This window comes from Zosterops lateralis (genome assembly GCF_965231275.1).
Source record: "Zosterops lateralis genome assembly, chromosome: 4".
NCBI classification, from domain to species: domain Eukaryota; kingdom Metazoa; phylum Chordata; class Aves; order Passeriformes; family Zosteropidae; genus Zosterops; species Zosterops lateralis.
This window is the reverse complement of record NC_139765.1, coordinates 47287204-47308378: the sequence shown is the minus strand read 5'-3', so window position 1 is coordinate 47308378 and position 21175 is coordinate 47287204. Positions and strand designations below refer to the sequence as shown.

The 21175-nt window shown below is 35.1% G+C and overlaps 1 protein-coding gene across 3 annotated transcripts in view; it reads left to right on the top strand.

Annotated features, from left to right (window-relative positions):
- IMMP2L (inner mitochondrial membrane peptidase subunit 2) overlaps window positions 1–21175 on the top strand; it is a 432115-nt gene that overhangs the window by 4731 nt on the left and 406209 nt on the right. The window contains exons 1-3 of one of the 3 annotated variants that reach the window (XM_083859973.1): window positions 2452–2510; window positions 3931–4134; window positions 10730–10833. In XM_083859973.1, coding sequence (XP_083716099.1) covers window positions 3934–4134; window positions 10730–10833 — 305 coding nt within the window. In that variant the 5' untranslated portion in view covers window positions 2452–2510; window positions 3931–3933. Of the gene's footprint in view, window positions 1–2451; window positions 2511–3930; window positions 4135–10729; window positions 10834–21175 lie in introns of those variants that run through there. The other 2 variants (XM_083859972.1, XM_083859974.1) reach the window with 2 other exon arrangements.

Genomic DNA, 21175 nt, shown 5'->3' with positions numbered 1-21175 from the left:
CATTGATTTATAGAAAAATACATATTTTGATTGACAGAGAAGTTGGTTGTTTCAATGGATTCTTGAACTATATATCATATAGTTACTAATTCCTGAACAGGATCAAATAGGTCATTTCACACTAATGTAACAGTCTTGGTGGGGTAGTTTTGCATATAGGTTGTATGTCCCTCCTTCCTGTTCCCTCACATGTCTTCTTGTAGAAGCACATGAGGGACCGTTCTATTTCCTTTGCGGATGACTGCTAATGCCTTGTTTTTACAGCTATTTTTCCTATCATACTTCTGTGGGTAATTTTTAAGTACCTGGGTTTGCAAATATATTGTAACCTGGGGCTTTCTGAATTACTTGATGATTTTCTGCAGGCTGTTTGATAAACAATGTCTTATAATGTGCAGGCAAGTGTAAGAAAAAATAAACGTTTTATACATAGAGAGATATCTAAATAGCATCTCTGCTCCATATGTTGTAGTACCCACGAGAGGCTCATTATAATCCCTGGACCTTTTGTGCACCAAATACTTCAGTCCGGATATTGCTGTGCTCCATCTGCCTTAATCTCTGAGCTGCACAATGTGAAATTCTTAATGCTTTGACCTGCTATATGCTAGCATTTTTGATCTTGGATTTTTCTTGTCTGTGTTTCCATTTCAAACAAGTTTTCAAGGTTGTTGGTTTGAAGTTTGTCAGTTCTACTGAATTATTCTGTGGGTTTTTTTCCCTTAACCAAGTGTAACTTATGGGTCCTGGAAAGTGCATGCATCTCTAAAATATTTTATTCTGGGTTTTTTTGTGTTTGATTTTGTTTGTTTGTTTTCCCTCACATCTTTTAAGTGTTGTGATTTGTTGATCTTATTCAACAAAAGTGTCAAACTGGGCAGAGATCCAGAAATATGTGATACGGAAATTATGTTTTTCAGCAAACAATACTTTGCCTCACTGACATGCATTTAAACCTGTCATTGGTCATTGTGACATGCACTGGTCACCTGTAAACCAAGGGTACTACTGATGCTTTTCCCCTCATGTTCTTTATATTGTGCCATGTAATGCTACATATGTTCAAACCCACAAAAGTAGGACTTTAATTCATGGAATTGTCCACAGCTGCTTAATACTGCTGGTGTTACTTGCCCAAGTGGTGTACTGAGAATGAAGCGTTTTGTCTTAGCAGTTTTAACCTGACTGCTAGATTCTCTGTCACTACTAATTAGCTTGTAGTTCTAGGAAGCATATGGTTGGTCTCCTGTGGATTGTCTGACCAATTACTTCTCTTCAGATTCCAGATTTTCTGTAGATACTAGCATGGGGCTTCTGACAGAAGTTTATAACAAGATCTGTCCATGGATGTAGTAGAAAGAATGGGATGAATATTAATGTTTCATTATTAATGAAAAAGAGGTTTGACTCTGAGGAATTTTAAGAGAAGTAAAGTTGCTTGATTTCTAAATTTTTAAAAATTATTCCTAAATCAGCCATATTGTGATACATGTGTCAGACAATGTTTTCCTGCTCAAGTTACTCTAGAGAATTTAGTGAATATATCTGTGGGTAAGGTCTTGAAATGGTGTTTTGTGGCTGACATTGCCGTTAGAGTGCAGAGGTCTGAGATGCCAGATCTCATAGCAGAGAAGTAGAGTTCCAGCCACAAAACTCAAGACACAAAGTTCAAAGTAAATAGGTTGAGAGAAGGGTATTAAGGTGTTGCCAATGATGTAGTCAGAAGTTAGACAAACCCCCGATTCTTAGAGATTTTTATTTTTATGTGGCGTATTTTCCAAAGGTAAAGCTCTGCTGATTGAGGCAATAATCTCTTTTGCTTGAATCTAATAACAAGTTCTTACATGAGAAGCTGAGAGTAAATCCTTACAGCTTTTTTCTTGAAATGGTGAAGTTTTGTTCTGTTTCACAGATTATTTGTAAAAGTGGTTGATGCAAGTTGAAAATGTTTTCATGAAATGTTCAGAAAGAAAAAGACTGAATTATAAGCAGTGTGAAAATGTAAACTTATGAGCAAGTTACAGATGATGAAATATTTTCACTTAAAAAATAATTAAAGCCTTTTGAAGTTGAATGTCAGAAGTAATAGTCTTAGAAGATAGATCTTGTCATTGCAAAGCTATTAATATCCATAAAGAATTCTAGTGAAGAATATGCAGATGGCTTACTTTGTAGAACTGAGTTTTCTCTTCTAAGTTTTATGGTTTTTGGAATTAAGAAGCTCTTTCTGTGACAGAAATACTACCTTCAGTACTATTTTATCAGAGTGACATCAGTTTATATTCTGCATACAAATAGTGCATCACTTCCATGTTTCTGAAAATGCAACAAAGAAAATATCATATTGTGAAATTTTAAATACTTTGTAAGAGGATTGAATGAAACTGCATATATTTATGTTTTTCATTATTTTAATTGAAAAATAACTCTATGTTCTTGAATATAGACAGAAGCTGATCTACCAGGGATTCATTAGGTGGAAGCAGCAGTTCAAAAGGGAGTTCCAACAGGTGAAGGGCAGCATTTCTTATACTGAAACTGCAGTTGTGTGAATTAGGCTTGAGTCTATGCAGCATTACCTGGATATTCAGCTTGCTTTTCAGAGGTACAACTAATACAATCAAATAGTTGGCGTTTCAGTGCACTTTGTGGGTATTTTCCAAGCATGTTCAGGGGTAAATAAATAGATGGGAGATTGCGGGGGTTTAGTGCTGTTTTCTGGCTCGCTCTTGCACCGAATCCACATTTAAAGGTACAGCTTGGTGCCTTTCCGATCCTGTGGGTCTGAGCCTCAGGCTGAAGCGTGGCGATGATGAGGAATAAAGGAGGACTTCACGTGGGTTTCAACCAGGTTTTATTTCACCCAGAGGGTGGCCCACGTAGAAGTGAGTTTTACCCTCTGGGTCTCAGCTTAAGTACAGGGGGTGTGGACAGGGGCAGGGGACAATCTAGAACCAATCCTGGTGGGGGCGGGGAGGGAATGACCCAGAACAAAAGGATAATCAGTAGGACAATTCCATACATAAAGAAGGGAGGGGAAGGCAGGGACACTGCCAATCCCTCGGCCCCTCCACTAGAACTTTCTCGTCATCTGGGCAGGGTTGCAGAGTATGGACAGGATCCATAATTTGGGAAAAACCAAAAAGGGATTTAACATGGGGGTATAGGGACAAACCATTGTACAGAAATTTGGTAAATTCAAAATGCACACCACAACAGGAGATAGTATAATGCATGGAGTTGGAATGGAATTATCCCATATGTCATTACATTAGTCTTAGTCTGCCAACATACTTTTAACTTTGTGATGGAGTGGTGAACAAGAAGTCATTGTGTTATGGTGTGTCCCTATGATATATGTGACAATTTGAATTGATTTTATATTTTCAGCTACCACCAGTATGGAAATGATGCATTTATGCATTTTCGTTTGTGACAGCATTTAATAAAGAAAAGGTGATGTGCTGCAAATAGTTTTCTTTTCCTTAACACAGTCCACCTTTGGAGGTGAAAAATTAATAAATACCAGTGTATGGAGAGAAAATTATTTGCAATGCTTCTTTTCTTGAAAATGCATTAAATTTTGTCTGTTTGTATCACTTTGCTTCTTGCTTACCTGCCAAATTGAGTCATTTTTATCAAGTACTTTTGCTAGCACAGGATCACAAGAAATGTTCAAATTAGCTAAAGACTAAATGTGAAGTATGGAGCTCTGTTCTGTAGAATAGACATTTAGAATCTGATGAAGATTTCTAGTTTGTTGGTTTGGGGGTTTTTCCATTCTCATGTGCGCACTTTTTTTCACTCTGGATATTGTGAGACTCTAACAGATAATAAATTTATTCTTAATTGTTCTGTGCTGAATTGCTACATTGATGTTACTTCAAATTTGTTTTATAATAACTTTTCTCTTTCCTTCATATTTTTCAGATTATGGCACAGGCTCAGGGTTTGGGGAAGAGATACATTAAAGCCTTTTTTAAAGGTTTCTTTGTTGCTGTTCCTGTAACTGTGACTTTCCTGGATAGAGTCGCCTGTGTCGCAAGGGTGGAAGGAGCATCAATGCAGGTATTGCTGGAAATATCTTTTGTCTATCAGAAAATTGAAAGGTGGCTCTCTGCTGATAATAGCAAGGTGAAAAATATATTTTTTCAATTGTTATTAAATGACATTCTTGTATGGAATAGTTTTATTTCTACTTTGTTAAATATTTTGTGATGTGAAAGAAAAGATTTTGAAAACAAAACTCCCCAAAATTCTGGGTCAGTAAAAGGAAAAGATATGGAGAAATATTGATAGATTGTTTTGATAACTTCCTAACCATTCAGAAATATTTGGACCAATACCTTTTGTCTCTTGGGATTGAACTGATGACTCACAAAGAGGCTTTATTAATTTTTAGTAGCTACATTATGGTAACTGTATGGCAAACTGTTTCTTGCTATACTTGTTCTTACTAATGAACACATATGGCACCACTGCAGGGAAGAATGCTGAAAGTGGCATGAACCTACTATTATTGTATATGTTTATCAGGAAATAGGTATCAGTTCACTGTTTTTACTTTGGTTATAGTGAATGTTTATGCAGCATAAGCGAGTAAATATAAATAGGATGTGTAACATTTAGATGTTAAATACTCATGAAACCGATTTTGTTTTTACTGTTTATTTGGTCTTGAAAAAGCTATGTTTTAATGTAGATAGAAAATTTCCATGTTGTTATTTTCATTTTAAATCTTATGAACTGCACATTGGTATGCATCACCACTGATACCTATGATGTATTTTGTTCCAATGTTGCAACATTCCAATTAGCAGAGAGCAAGGATTTGATTCTTGGATGTCAAGCTCTCTTTTCTGATTCTCTTAATAAGCTCAGAACCTTGAAGAGGTTTTACAGCAATCAAGACCAGCTTCTGGAGTTTGAATTGCGCAGAATTTACACATGGGCTGGAAAAATTAGGCTTGATCCTGCACTTTGCTGATTTATGTTTAATGTTGTAAAAAGCATGTGGTGGAGAGGAGGGGATGGCAAGGTGGCATTGTGTCTTTTGTGGCAGTCTGTAATCCGATGTTTAAACTCTGTCAAGAAACCTCAGCTGGCAGCTCTCACATCAAGAACAGGGATGAAAGTAAAATCGTCTTACTCCACTAATTCTATAATCCAAGGCCAAAAACTATGTGTAATGTAAATTGTCTTTGCCCTTTTCATGGTTGTTATTCTATTCTGAATATCATTGATGTCCAGTGAAATCGAGGAGAATCTCAGGACTTGCAGTTGCAGAGTCAGAAATTTGCACTAAAAAGGACAGGAATGGAAAACTCTGAAAACACAATTTTGTTATCTTTTTACTAGTTTTAGACAGGAGAATTTCAAATATGTAGCACAGCATCTAGAGAAGTACAAAATCAGCCTGATGAGTACAGCTCTCCTGTTTTCCATCTTCCCATTTTTTGCCTCTGTTGCAGGTTGAGAGCCACATGGAGCATTCAAGATGCAGATTCATGTTGGATTTTCTGGTTTTGGCTTCCTGCCTTTGTTTGTTTCTGTTTTTCGGTTTTTTTTTTTTTTTTTTTTTTTTTTTGCTACTAGTGAGTGTGACCTGAGCATTTAAATTTTGAAGTGCTAGTTTTTTTAGCATACCACGTTGCCATTCATTGTTTGATCTTTTCTTCCTCTGATGTAATGTTCTGTTTGACATCCATTATTGCTTAATAGTTTTGCTTCAGTAGCTGGAAAGAAATTTCTTAGATTTCCCTCTCCACAAGTCTGTTGTGCCCCTCTGGTTAATACCTCAGTTTAATGTTTTCTTTGAAGTCAGTCCCAAGTGTTAGAGAGTGCTCTGGTATTGTTCTGGAGTGTTGCTTCTCTATTCACTTGAAGAGCACATAGTTGACTGTGGTTTATCCATGGAAGATTTGAAAATGCTACAGTTATTTGCTTACATTTATTCAACCTGACAAAGGGGAAAGCAATATATATTCACTGGATTATTAAAATTGAAGCTTTTCTCTTGCTGTATCTGCTAACTAAACATTCCCTCTGTTGAATGAAAAATGGATAGCATGAAAGCTGACATTTAAAATTTTACTGACACCTCAGTGTCTGTAAAACTCTCTGGTTTTATTCTGAAACAGAACTGAAATAGAGGTTTGTTTTAAAATTCTATGCATATGGCCGTTTTTCAGATTGAAAAAAAAATTCTAGTGCTTTTAATAAGATACTAATTTCCTTGCCAAGATTTATTAGGCATCTAAGCGAGTCTGACAGGGACACAATTATAAGAAATACATCCCTCTCACTAAGAGTAGCTTGAAGGAGTACTGGTCATGTTGCAATTCTGTCTGTTTACTGTGCTCTTTGGAGAGTGATCTATGTCAAATGTATCTGAAAGCCATAGGTATGAGGAAGACTGAAGTTCAGTTAGTTTGTAGTCATAATGTATCCTTCAATCACATGCTTCCAGTAATACCTTATTGTCTCAATTTGATATCATGGTAAGATTCCCTCGATTGTAATAGATCTCTAAAATGTCTGGCTGTCTTTGTGTACTCATAATTCTGGCTCCTGCTGAGCCTGAAATTAAAAGTTTTGACAAGAAGCAAGAAATAAATTTTTCTGTGTCATGCTTGCTCTTCTACTCTTGTTCTCTGCTGTGTGCTCTCTCTCCCCCTACACTTTCTCCTTTTGTTCTGGACCAGCCTTACTGCTGCTTCGTAGTTACTGATGATGGGGATACTTGTTGACATCCTGGCAAGCATATGAATAAAGCTTCTAATGAAAATACAAATTTTCTGACCCAATCAATTAAGACAGACTTCATGCATTCTAATGTCTCAGGCTGATTTTGTATTTTTCAGTGCTTTCATCCACCTATCATAATTTCACTTATGATTACTTCAGTGTATATATATATTAACTCTAACCTATAGGGAATAACAGTGAACTATTGCAGTTTATAATTTTAACACTTTTAATAGTTTCATTACCTTCTCTTTTATTTCCAAATTTACTGGGTTTTTTTTAAACATCACATGAAGTAGTTTTGTTGCTTGGGATTTTAGATTGATGTGCTTATCTACTAATAGTGGATTTCTAGTGAGTTGTAATCTGTTTGCTACATTAAATGTAAGTGACACGAATAACTGGTAATAAGATTTCTTAATTGTCTGTTGTGGATTTTTTTTGGTGTGACTTCTTTTAGTGTGGGTTCTTTTAGTGTGGGCTGTATACCTTTAAATGTTTGTTGCTGTATGGACATCTTGATACTGATTTATGTTATTTTTTAATTGAGCTTCATTGCTTATCTGGTGGTATGAACTCTTCATGCATAAAGATGTGGAAAAGGAACCCCTCATGGATACATGAATTTGTAAATTCATTAAATCTAATGGACTATTTTCAGGTGGGATAGAAAATGACAGTGTATGTGCAGCTTTAAATGCAAGTTCTATTGCAAATAGTTCAATACCAAGGATTATAGGAAGTGGGCTGACCAGCAATCTCTGATGACGCACTTGTGTTTCTGTAACAAATATTATTGAATGTTCTATTCCATTATGCATAATAGCAGTTGTAACAATTCTGTGACAGTTCCTCCTAACTTTATTATTAGGATTACTGTACCTAAGCCTGTAAGCTCCTGTGAATATTCTTTGTGTTCCCCAGGCTACAAGGAAATAAGTTGTGACCTTCACTAGCAGCATAACAACTATCAAGTTAATCATTATTTATAGCAAAAGGGCATGTTTTTACCCTCCTACTTATGGAACCTCATGTCCTATGAGGCTTCATCATATGGCTGGAGATCTCAATTTGCATGCTTTTAGCATTAGATTAGTTAGTAATTGGAAAGAGTAATGTTTTGTGGCTTCTGTACCACAGTTTAAATTAAGACCTGTGTGCCTCATTTGTGGCAGGCTTTTATGCCAAAAATTTGAACAAAGAAGTTACAATGCTTCAGACTAGAAGAAAGAAATCTCTGTGTCATTTTGTTTCTTATGAAAAGCCCTTGTGACGCTGTTTGTTGACTCCTTTTGCAGCTGTATTTTGATTTTGCTAGACCTGATACCTTACTGCTAGTTAAAATATCACAAGGAGTAAGTTGTATTGTTTCTCTATTTGTTTGTTGTGGAATCTCAATTTGTGTTATTTACAATAGAGAAAGGCTTGCTGAAGGATTTAGCCTTTTTTTTTTTTTTTAATAGACAGTAATGATTGTTGATGTAAATGAAGAGTTGTCTCCTACTTTTCCTTCAGTTTCTTCTAACAAAATAGTATTATTGTCTGCACATTTGTCAGGTTTTTTTTTTTTTTTTTTTTTTTTTTTGGTGAGAAAGAAGACAAAAGCCTACACCATTGTATAATTCTCAAACACAATTCTAATGTATAATGAGTTTGATATCCACTCTGTATGTCAAAATGAGATCAGGTATTGTTAAAAATGCATTTAGAGTGCTTTAAGTTAAAAAAGCTTATGCAGTATCTAAATGTATTAAAATTCTAAGGTATTTCCTTTGTTTAATGCAGAAAAAAATAGGAGTCAACTGGGATAGTGCAACTAAGGCAATACTGTAACTACCTGGTATATTTCTCTGTAAGATGTAGTTGACATAAGTTTATTTGATACAAGAAGTGTGTGAACACTCATTTAAATCTTTTCTATGTATCAGCTGTGAGATACATTATCTTTTGAAACAATGGTTTTAAGGTTTCTATCCTTCTCTTTTGGCCTTTTAAGGCAGATACCATTGAGTACTAAGGAGCATACTTTGTGAGAATATGTCATATGTATGGTTCCTGCTTTGTAAGATTGGCCTCTGCTTTATACTTAGTAGTGTTGTAAGCTTCTGGCCCCTATATACCTATATTTGGCAACTGAATTATTTGTGAATTTGTATGTAAGTCACTTGTATATAGATATTTGATCCTTTGGTGGAAAATGCTGTAAAGGTGATAAATAATTCTGGAAATCCTGATTAAAAACTACTGATAAAATAACTGCTAATTAGCTCCTGGTTTTCATTTATCTGCTTCCTTCAATGCATTGAGTTTAGTAAATAAAACAGCAGTGAGTATTAATATATTTATAGCTTAGACTCAGACAATATCTCTATGGATGTTAGTGATCTGCTTTGATCCCCTGATTTACCTAACTAGAAATTTGCCTGTAACCCAAAATGTAACTAGCCTTGTTTACTCTCTAACTAAACATATGATGTCATATCCCTCTCCCTACCATGTTTATTCTTTTGACCTATCATATCCTATCGTATGACTTACTGTTCACGTGAATTACACCTACTGAGGACCCTACCACATGACTTCCTCTTGCACCTAGAAAAAGTGATTATTCACAAATCCCACTTGAACTATGTCTTTGTCAACCAATCTGTTTAACAATGATGAATGAAGAAGCTGTAGTAAAGAGAAATCAGCACTTCTAAATTGCTTTTGAAGTTAAAAATGAATATTGATTAATCATTTTGAGAGCAAAATTTACTGAATAACAATAGAATGAAATTTGACACAGTGTAATTACTACGGTTGAGAAGAGTTAATTTCAGTCCCCCTGTTGGTTTACTCATCGAGGGTACCATCAGTTTGAGGGGGGGAATATCAGCAGTGGAAGTTCAGTGGTTTCTGTGATGGTTCCAGTTATACTGTAAATGCCTCTTCTACAACAACAGCAACAAAAATGACAACAAAAAATTAGCTAATATTATCATACAAAGCAGTTATCCTACAAAGGATGGGTAGCGTAGTTTCAATACTATATGCTTTGTTGCATATATCAGTTAATGTAGAATCTACATTAGCAGTTATCTCTTGTCCAAGAGATGTATCTTGGGAGATACTGTAATTGTATTTGGAGACTCTGAAAAAGCTTTCTGAGAAATAAACTATTAGAAAATTTCAGTCTGGAATACTCTTAAATAATTTCTGCTAGTAAAAGTAGTCTCCATTTTAAAGTAAGCCTTGCAAACATAAACACAGTACTGTGATGGGCTTCTTCCATCCTCTGCCCTTTCCCAAGAGTGAACTCAGAGCCAGCATTGATCAGGTACCCTGGTTTTGTATCATATCACACAAAATAATTTTGGGGCATTTCATGTACCTCCTAATTATGCATTAATTACTTGGCTATTTTGATGCATGCCTTTTTGTATCCTGTTATGGAAGTCCCACATTTATTGCCAATGTCAGTGTGTGCTGTAAGTATTAGGTTTATTTTTCCCCTTTGCAAAGGATGCTGAGATAATTATCACTACAAGTACATATTTCATTTTTAGTGTGTTATGCTTTTATAAATAGTAAGATGCCTGCAAAAAGCTTGTTTGCTTGTTTGCTTTTTTTCCTGGGTATTAGTGTACTTGGTTCTTCTTTGATTTTAGTATTAAATGATAAGCAGTAACAACAATCCCTTCTTTTCATCCGGCCTGCCCTAAGTATGTATCCTATGCAATCTGATTTGCATGCAGTAGTGCATTGAAAGATGTAAACTAGAGTTTGTTATAAATTAATGTTATTTAACATGTCATTTAATAAAGAAATGTTTTTCAAATGTGTTTCCTGTAATACAACAGATTCTTGGTCTCTTACAGTAAGTGGTATGTTTTTACCAATTTTAATGGGTTTCGCCTGTGGATGGAAAGACAGTTAGGTGGAAGATTGATAAAGGAAATTTAGATCTAAATGTAGACCTATTTTTCTCCTCTCCTCTCAGCCTTCTTTGAATCCTGGGGGAAGACAAGCATCTGATGTAGTACTGTTGAACCACTGGAGCATTAGAAATTATGATGTACAACGTGGGGACATTGTGTCACTGGTGTAAGTAATTTTGCATACATTTCAATACATGCTTGTGTAGATATTGAACCATTGATGTTTCATCTACAATAATGTAGGTATATACATGAGCAAGGAACATAACATTTTTAATAATGCATTATTGTTATTTCTGTTGTCTGTTTTCAAAGCTCAGATATTCAAAGAATGCATTACCAAGTTTTTACTTGAAAGGAATGCAATGCAAGATATCATGTGATACAGTGTGTATGTGTACCAAAACTGCCAAGAACAAAGAGCTGTGAGACAGAAATAGATAAAACGTTATGTGGCTTAAAGGAGTATAGTTTTAAGTTGCTTGCCTATCTTCTTATGAGAAAAATATTCCTTATTGAATAATACTGTATGTTTTTCTTCCTGAGGAAGTATGTCTACTGAATAAAATTTTAGGTAAGATCACAAGAATCCAACCACCTCCATAAAGGACAGCTGGAGCAAAATACATTATTTTACATTTAAAATTGGGAGGTCAATGTATCAAGCCAAAAGGTGGCAGTGTTTCGCTGTTGAAAATACTCAAGACAAACAGAGGGCAGAAACTCCATTTCAGCCTTACTATAAAATAGAACTAGAATGTCAAAGTGCTCCTAACTGATGTAGGGATATAATACATACTCATATTACATGCTGGGAAAATTAAGCTTAAGGTTTTAGTTTTGTAAGTGAAATGCACAATATGTAGATTGTAACAGAAATGTCTTTGGAAGCCATATTATCTGCCTGCATTTTTTATCATATATCTTTTCTAATTATCCAATCTTTTTTGCCTACCTCTTCACTGTAGTGGTAATTTGTAAGACAATTTTCACTATTAGCTCTTAAAGACAACTCTCTCATATATTCTTCTTTTGTTAGACACTTAAAATTTGCACTGTGATCTGTCTTACTTTCTGTCATGTAACATTTTCTGTAAATAGTCTAGCTACAAATATGAATTTATTCATGTTTGTTACAGATAATATTGCAAAAGGACTCCAATTTCAGGTCACTTAATGATTGCTGTAAAATGTGATTCTGCCTGTGTGTGCATCCCTCTGCCGAAGTCATGCTCTGGTGATTGTTTAAAAAAGTCAGTATAACTGATTAGTAATTAATAGACTGAACAGAAAATGAACATGTCTGATCAGAAAACAAAATTAATAGTTTCATTCTTATTATACTCCTTGAACGTTTGTGATTCTGTCTGAGCCATCTGCATTGGTTATTTTCACTTTGCTGTATGTTTGAGCAGGATAACTAGTATTTTAGATGCTGTGGGGATTTTTGTGTGTTTGGAAACTTTTCCATAATCTGAGTGGAATTTATGTACACCCATATAGAAGAAGATGTATTCATGCACTGTACAGAAGTTTTTCTTAGTCTTTGGGAAGTCCACTGTATAATCTGATCAGAGTATTCCAAGAGCCCTTTAAAGGGAGTTGAACAGTGTAAAAATAATCTATTGGATAGTTTTAATATAAAATATCCTTCAGTGTTTACATTTATCAGTATCAACTTTTAAATACTTCATGATATACAGGTTTGTTAGAAGCAGTTTTGGCTGGCTTCCTGATTGTATTGTTAACTTTTTCATTGTGTGGTAAAGTCTTGCAGGATATAGTATCTGGATGTGATTTTGTACTTTTCAGTTTTGGAGACTTAAAATTTGCTATACAATGCTTTCATTGTGCTAAAAGGTTAATACTTCTATCCTTTTCATTTTGATTGTTTACCTGTGATTTCTATAATTCACACATATGCATGAATTTTACTTGCAAAATCTGATTTAGATAAAGCATTTACTTGCAGAGTACTCCTCAGAGTCTGATTTAGGTAAGGCATGAATGGGAAAGGCTGATCTCCCATCAGGTGCTTTTTTGCTGCTCCTCTAAGAAATTCAGTTGAGTAAATGTTGGTGTGACTGAGATAGGCAAATGGATATGTAAACTTTTGTTCTGTATTCTTGTTGGCTGCTTTACATTTGTCCAGTGTCTCCCCTTTGCCAAGTTGTAGCAGAAGATAATTTAGAGGTTAATAGTGGAAAGGTGGTCTTTTGCAGAACAAGAGCTGAAGTAAAATATTCCTTCATGGCAGCATGACCAGGTCCATTCAAACTCATCCCTTTGTTCCAAGTTTTGCCTGTTGACCCTCTACTTACAATGGAATTTGCTAGTTGGGATGTCAACAATCCCTTTAGTAATTGTGGTAGAAACAGCAGCCATCCAGAATGACATGGAATCTCTGATGCTATGAAGAAAGCAAAGAGGTTTTAGTTTTGGTGGTCCTGGATGCCCCAAAAGAGAATCAGTGAGCCTGTGGTCATGATTCTGACACTGCTTGCATATCCAAAAAGTTTTTCCTCTGTTGTTCAACCTAGTTCTAGATAAGCATATATATTATAATTTTATGACTTTGATGGCAAACAAACACTCAAGTACTCAAGTACTTGGTGGTGTTTATACCCAGTAAAGGTACTGAATGAAGACTGCATGTGTCTCAGTCATGTCGATCCCTGTATCTGTTGTCTCATCCTAACCACAGCTGTCAAATTAGGCACTGTATGCACACATGTGCCTTTAACTTGTTTTAGGCAAAATATTTACAATGTCATTAGTCTTTAGAAATATTAAATTAGAGTCAGGTGCAACCAATGGAGATAATAGGTCAGTAGCAAAGAATAATTTCTTTAATTGCAGTTTAGTGTTTTACAAATAGTTATATCTTACCTCAGCCTTTAGAATATTTTCTTCCCTTTAGCTTGAACTCATTTTTGTTGATACCAGAATTAGGAGAGCTCAGTGTTACATGCTGTAACTTCTGAACTCACTATTTTAAGCTGATTCAGAACTAAGCAAAATATTATCATTCTTAACTTGATCACTTGCTCGAGTGCTTAATTTAGGTACTGCTATATTACTGAGACTTAATACATTGAAAACCAAAACAGGAATAATTTTAAAATAAATGATATATTTTCTGTTATTCTGTGTTCTAGAATACTATCTTTCCATCTCTTAAATGGACTAAGAAAAAGAAAAAAGTGTGTTATATTTTTAGTTTTGGAAATGCATTTTTTTTGTTTTCATAGAGGAAAAAATAGTATTCTAGCACATGAGGTTGTCTTTCAAAGGTAAATGCATGTTTTTGCCGGGCAGACCTTGATTTTTCAATAACTTTTGTGTTGAAACAGGCATCTATTTTGTAAGAGCTTAGTTCTACAGTTGTGTAGAACTTTATCAGATATTGCAGAGTTATAAGATACGTAGTGTTCTCTCAGCTGGTTTTACCCTGTAAAGTTGAAGTGCCAGCAGCGTTGTAGCTGGAGCCGTATGCATCACAGTGGGGGTTGTACAGCTCATGCAGTGTCCTGGGAATACATTATGCAGCTGCACATCCCAGTATTTATAGAGCTAGTGCTCTTCTACTGCAGATTAAGGGATATTTTTGCCAACTTTACCTGTATGTAATTTGTTTTTTACAGTGTACAAATGCAGGCATTGTTATAAAAAGATGTTGCCAAAGAGTGATTTCTAGATCTAGAATTTATTTTGGTTGCCTTTATGGAAAACTTCCTGTCTTGATTGTACAATCATATTGTCTTTTTATTCCAAAATTCATGTCTTAATGTAGAAAAAAAAATGATGTTTATATTTTCAAATGATGAAAAGTTAAGGTTGCAGTCACAGACACTAATTTTATCCTTGAGGTAAAAAATTAAAGGTTAATTTAAAGGTTGTGCTATGTCTGTAATAGAGAGAATACCTTCTCCAATGTTTGACTGAGAGCAGGAACCTACTTGCTGGATAGGTTGCCAGGTGTCCCTCCATTGCTAATTTAGAAGGTGTTCTTATGTCTCAAATAAAAATAGCAATGCTAAATTAATCTGAGGAAATAAAAAAGAGAACCAAGCTGTTTGTTCTGTACATTCTGAATGGTAACATGCTTTAAAAAGTATGAACTATAATACCGAAATGGGTGGTGTGTTTAAAAACATGTTTTTAAAGGTCAGCTATAAAAATAAGGAAAGAAATGTTATATATTTTGTCAGCTTCTTTTGAATTCTCATATAGGAGCATAATTGCTTTAAATACAAACCTGACTTTTTTACATAGAAAATTCCTTGACATTAAAAAAACGCCCAAATCCTACTTCTTGTCTCCTATCCTTATTATCCTTATGAGGGATATTAAGTGGTTTCTGTCACTGCTTCCTCTGACTGCAAGATTATACTCAGACCTTTTGGTAAACTCCTTTATTTTGGGTAAACTGCTAAACAGTTATGTGAGCTTAGTCTTTAAAAATTCCAGTGCAGATCATCATTCTGAAGGAAGACTCAAAGTTCTGTATTTGAGGTTGTTTCTGCAGCTGTGTCCCTCACTGGCATCTGTCCAGAAAGAAGAACTGGAAAAGATAATTGCAATGATGGTTTTATGTGATGGTTCAACAAGTTTCAGCCCATACACACAAATCTGAATAATGCAATTTTTGAAGGAATGTAGCCTTGTTTAGTTGGTGAAAACAAAAAAGATCTCGAATGGTGCAAACTGAATATATGCTATTCATAGAAGATCACTAATTGGAATTTCATTATTGAGACTAGTTTAGTAAAATAAATATCAGTAAGAAGATACTTACTGAAGGAACTGCCTTGAATTTGAATTACTTGTAATTATTGTAAAGATTTTCTACTAAATTCTGATAGATACAACATGAATGGATATGTAATGGTTCTTGCATTACAAATAAGAAAGCTTCTTTCTAACTAAAATACTGGACAAGCTTTTATGAATACCTCTGCTTGGCCTTCTTAAGTCTTCCAATTTCTGTTCTATATTTGTCTGTACTTAGGTCTTTGTACCAAGTCATCTGTCTTTTGGCAGGTAGGACACTGCAAAGGAGGTTGTGCTGACACAGAAGCTAAATAATCACTTTAGCTTCTGTGCCTCAGTGACCTCGGAAAATCTTTTCCTATTTTGTTCTTTTAGCTGGGAGAAAAAAAACCCCAAACCTCTCATGTCTTTTCTTCATAAAAATCAAATATATGGTTCTACCTTTATTATCTGTGTTACAATCTATTCTTAGTGTGGGTATCATGCTATATATAAAGTGTGTTAATACTGTTGGTGGAAGAAAGCCTTGCATCTTCTATTTATAAAGTAAAATCCTTTTTCTAAGGAAGCTTTCCAGATAGTGTACATGATCCTTGGTTTTAATATGAAGTGCTCAGGAGGAGTTTAATAGGCAGTTACTGCATTACTGTGAAAACTGAGCAGTTGTGGAGGAAAAAATGTTGTTGCAGTTAAAGTTATGGTTGTTACATTTAAAGTATGGATATGACTAGGAAGTTGACAAAATTTGATTTCAGGAATTACTTCTGGAAGGAGTCTGGCTAGACTCTTTAGGCCAAAAAGTCACATAAATGAATGTTATAGCTTACAGATTTTTTAGTGGATAAATTCAAGTTGGAGATTTAAAAATAGCTATATTTATTTTTAAAAAGGTAATGATAGGGAAGTCAAATGGCCTTTGCTGTTTGTGGAAGAGGTGTTGATTGATTGGGAAGCCTACTGTAGTGTTGTAGTGAACTTCATATTATGGTTGATTTTTATTTTATTGGCCATGCAATTGAATTAAGTTCCTTGTTGATGAATTAAGAAACAAATTGTTGCTTGCTGAACATTTATTAGAGTATTTATTAGAATACTACATTGGAAGTTTACTAAATCCACTTCATTGATTACCCAGTTGTTCTAGGTTTGGGGTTTGGTTGGTTTGTTTGTTTTTGGTTTTCCTGTATGTATTGTAGTCTTTGTGTTTCATTTAAAATGCAGCATTGAGAGACTTGACAAAAATACTTTAAGTCAGATGCACAGTCTTTGGCATTTGGTTGAATTTACTTTGGAGGTAAGTCACATAAAATTTCTTTAAGATCCATTGTAGTGAAAGTGGAGGGAGATTACAGTCTTGCCCACCCTGGGCAAAAGTCGTAAAAATACAGATCTGTAGATTATCCTGTGTCGAACAGCTTTAATTTTGATGCTACTGATTGGTACTGTATATGCTGATAAGTATATTGACTTATCTGTATTTACACTGGAATAACTGAGTTATAGTAGTGTTGCAACTCAACTAGATTAGGATGTAAATAATAAAAACAAGTTAAGTTGAAGTTACACAAAAATATATGTATGTCTGTTTCTTTGGAAAGTGAGAAAGATGTGAGAAAAAACTGGTTATGTTGTGATCTTCAAATTGCAGGACGATGTAGTGTTAGCAACTAGTTGGTACATAAGGAGAATCTATGTGCTGCTGTTGGAGGACTGTTAACAGTAATTTTCAATCTCAATATTAACTGATTTATTAATTCAGTTTATTTTTACTTGACCTTTTAGTGATCAGGCAAATGAAGAAGAGAAAAAACCTATTTTACCAAGTGACATAATTTTTACCTTTTCAACAGAAATTAAAAAAAGATGGAACATCATAGAATAATTTTTATACTCTTCTAGATGATGAGCAGTCACAGTATGTTGGAGGTCCTGGGTCTAAGTGGACAGCTGCTTGGGATGTTGCAGAAGTTGCAGTGGTGATTTGGTTGACTGGAAATCTGTCTCTGATCCTGTAACTCTGCCTTACAGTAGGATGGCTGACTGCTGTGTGAAGGTCATACTGAGCAAAAGGAGCGTGAAACCTGCCTTGGTTTAGAAAAATCACACTTTTACCTTTGGAAAAAGTTATAATTTAGATGCTAGGAATGTGCTTTGCTGTAGTAGTATCTGCTGCCATGTATGTACAGTAAAGGTAACAGTGTATGTTTCCTAAATGTTTTTTCCTTGAACCTTAGCCAACTCTTATAAGAAAATATTTGATACCTTTTTTTCTCAGTACATTTCCAACTGCTGAGAAGTAATTACTGGTTATTTATGACTGGCATTGCTTGTAGGTACTTGGAACTTGGAAAGATTTTACAAGTCAGTGAAATAAGCTACACAATCTTATTGCTGGAAGTGGCAGACAATATGATTGTTTCAGCAACTAATGTGAAATTCCAGTGCTTATTATTTGTAGGGTATTCAGATTAGACACCTCCTTCTTACATAATTTCAGACTGAAAATCTGTGATAATAGAGGATTAAAAAAAAAACCCAAAAAGAGTATTTATGTGGTTATTCTTGCACTTTAGATCAAGTGTGTTTTTGATTATGATAAATATAGATGGACCATAATTTTTAAATATATGCTCTGAATACATACTCTCTTTAATCTGCTGATCAGATACCTTCACACTTTAGGGGATTGTTAAAGTGATATTTGTTGAAAGTAATTTCCTTCCCTTAAAAGTGAAGCCAATGTTTAGACTATGATTCCTAGAGACGATAACAAATCAAAGTACTTAATGATAGGTTCTACTGCACTTATGAAATGCTGAGTGCTGAGTTCATGAAATACTAGATTCAGTTTAAGATAAACTCACCGTTTTAAATGTTTACCTTTCATATTGCTTTACTTGAATTGTGAATAGTACACATTTTGGACCTAAAGATGCTGTATCACCTATTATGAAGAAGTTGAGGAGAGGGAGTAATGAAATTTTTTTGTTTGTTTTTTTGAAAAATAACTGGAAATCAGCTTACTCTTTCTTTTCCATATAAACCCATTTTCTTTTAAAGAGATCCAGTTTCTTGGCATCAAGCCTTTCATATTCCAATGCTAAGTTCTGCTACCTGCAGCAGTATGAAAGCTCTAACAGAGAAATATATGTAGGATGTTACAGTATGATTCAGCAGTTCTTGAATTCTAGAACACAGTAATTTTTCTTATGAGATGAAGCCTGATTATTTATATTTTAAGTTCTGGATGTAAGCAATTAACCAAATGAAATTGGTTCTTTGTATGCAAAAAGATACCTAAATACATTTTATCCTTTTTTTTTTTTTGGCAGTTAGCCTGCTTTCATTTTGTGAACAGTTTGGGAAATACTGAGGTGATATTTTATTTTACAGGATATTTCAAACATTGTGTTTTTGGAAAAAATATAGATTAAATATTGCCTCAGTTGACTTTTATCTTTCAGTAATAATTTCCCCTAAGCCAGTTTAGTCAGTTGTATTATGAGCAACTATAAATATTAACTACAGGATGTTTCTTCTAGGAATCTTTCAATTAAGTACACATATGCTGACAAAGTGAATTTTGCTTACACATGAAAAATATTTATTTCTAATCTAATTGGTGAAGTTGGAAGATAAACCATGAGTCTTGACCTGTGCTGAGTATATTGTGGACATGAATATTTTTGCATGTAATAAGCAGTCTTGGTCTTGTTTTCTTTTTTTTCAACATGTTAGCAAAGGCAAAAGCAAGGGAATGGCAAATTATCAGGTTTAAAATTATAATTAACCTTATAATCACTGTATTTTCTAGGGAAATTATATTGATGAAAGTAGCATTAGTTTTTTATGTGCAATCAGCTGTTCCTGAAAAGTGCAACTGAACAACATTTAGCTTTAAAAATATGCATACATATTTGTATTTGAGACTTCATTGTTATTGTCAACTGTCTATCTGATTATTAGCTACAGAGAAAAGTCCTCAGAGATCTCAGCAGAAGGATGAGACAGGGGCCACTGTGGGAACTGACAGTGGTCAGACAATAGATTTTTAGGCTCCAGGCACTAGCTTGTGCCTATGGGAAAGCCAAGCACATAACTCTGTCACTCTGGCTTGGGAAATCATAAGGAGGAACCCAAAACAATCCTTGTAGATATCCTTTGTCCTGACACTTGGTGTTTTTCTAACTTGTTGTTTACTTGTAAGAAACAGTTGAGAGGTGTTGTTCCAAATGACCAATCATATTCATTGTACCAAAACACTGTATAAAAGTGTCTGTCTTTCAATAAACCTTTTGCTATATTGTTGTCCAAAGAACCCGGGGTTTTACGTATTATTTGAGCTGTCTCGAATCATAGTGATAGGCCACTATCACAGCTCCAGGGCTGCCCACCAGCTAGCTGTGCCCTGTGGTGATATGATGGAGTTCTTGGCAGGCCCGGAATTTCTGGCAGGAGTGTGCCAGCAGGCGTGGAATAAAGAGAGTGGCCTCTTGCTTGAGTTACCAGGCTTTATTGGTGTTCTGGCTGGACCTCGTGGCAAAAAACGGGCTCCTGGCTTTGGGTCCCCCTTTTTACCTGGATGGGCGGTCTTTCAGAATGGGGAACCCAGAACTGATAGCAAGCAAGGGAGGGTGTGACCCAGAACAGGGGAACTTAACAGAACAAAAGAAAAAGGTGTTTCCCCCTCACCCAGACCGAATCCTAGTGCTTTTAGCTTTGAATCTTCTAGATTTAACAAGGTGATTGACAGTGTCCCTCAGGGAGGAGATCATCAGAGGGTAAGCGGAAGGGGTACCAGGCATCTCCAAACAAATATAAAACATAACAAAAAGCATACAAAGCTTCAGAAAACTCAGTCACACACCACTACAGGCCACGATCGCAGCAAGAGACATTCTGACTATACACATGGGGAAAAAGAAAAAGGTAGAATTAGAATTGCGAAGTCATTAGCCAGAGAGGCTATGAAACCTCCAGCCTTAATTGAAACTGGAAAACCCAAGCATCCTCACCTGCCTTTCCAATTGTATCTGTTTTGGCCATGAGCTGAAGTAGATAACTTCCAGACGTACTTCCCAACCTGAATTATTGTGTTTACTTCAAATGAAATTTCAGCAATAAAACTTTAAGATGTGAGGCATAATAGCTGTACACTATCAAGGTTAACATTACTAATTAATGTTTACAATAAGCATTATGATGTTTTTAATTTATTTTATAGCATGGAAGGAAGTGGAGTTTCTAAAAACTTCTTGTTCTGTATATGTGGTTGTGATATTTGTCTTATAACTGCTTCTAAAGGAGAGTTATAAGTTACATGCATTGAAAACATGTTTGGTTAATAGCTGAGCATACAGAGAATGTTAAGATTGGATTTGGGTTTTGTAAATGGATTGTAAATTCTCTGAAGGAAACAATGAGTAGGTTCAGGCAGATGTGTACGGTGCAACAATCAGTGGGGTGGGTGGCAGTCCGCAGGCAGATGTCTGAAGACTGGGACATGTTTAACATACTACAGCAAAGGGAAATGCTTTGCCAATATATGAGGACAGTGGTTCCCAAGTGAGAAGTGGAGCCTGCTAAAATACACAAGAATCCAAGCATTTGTCTGCTCACTCGTTAGATTTGCAATGAAGTCTGACTGGATTCATTCATAAAGGACTGAAAATCAGAGAAAAATGTGTCAGGAATAAAGTATAAAAGACACCTAAAATGGAGGTGAAAAAATTAAT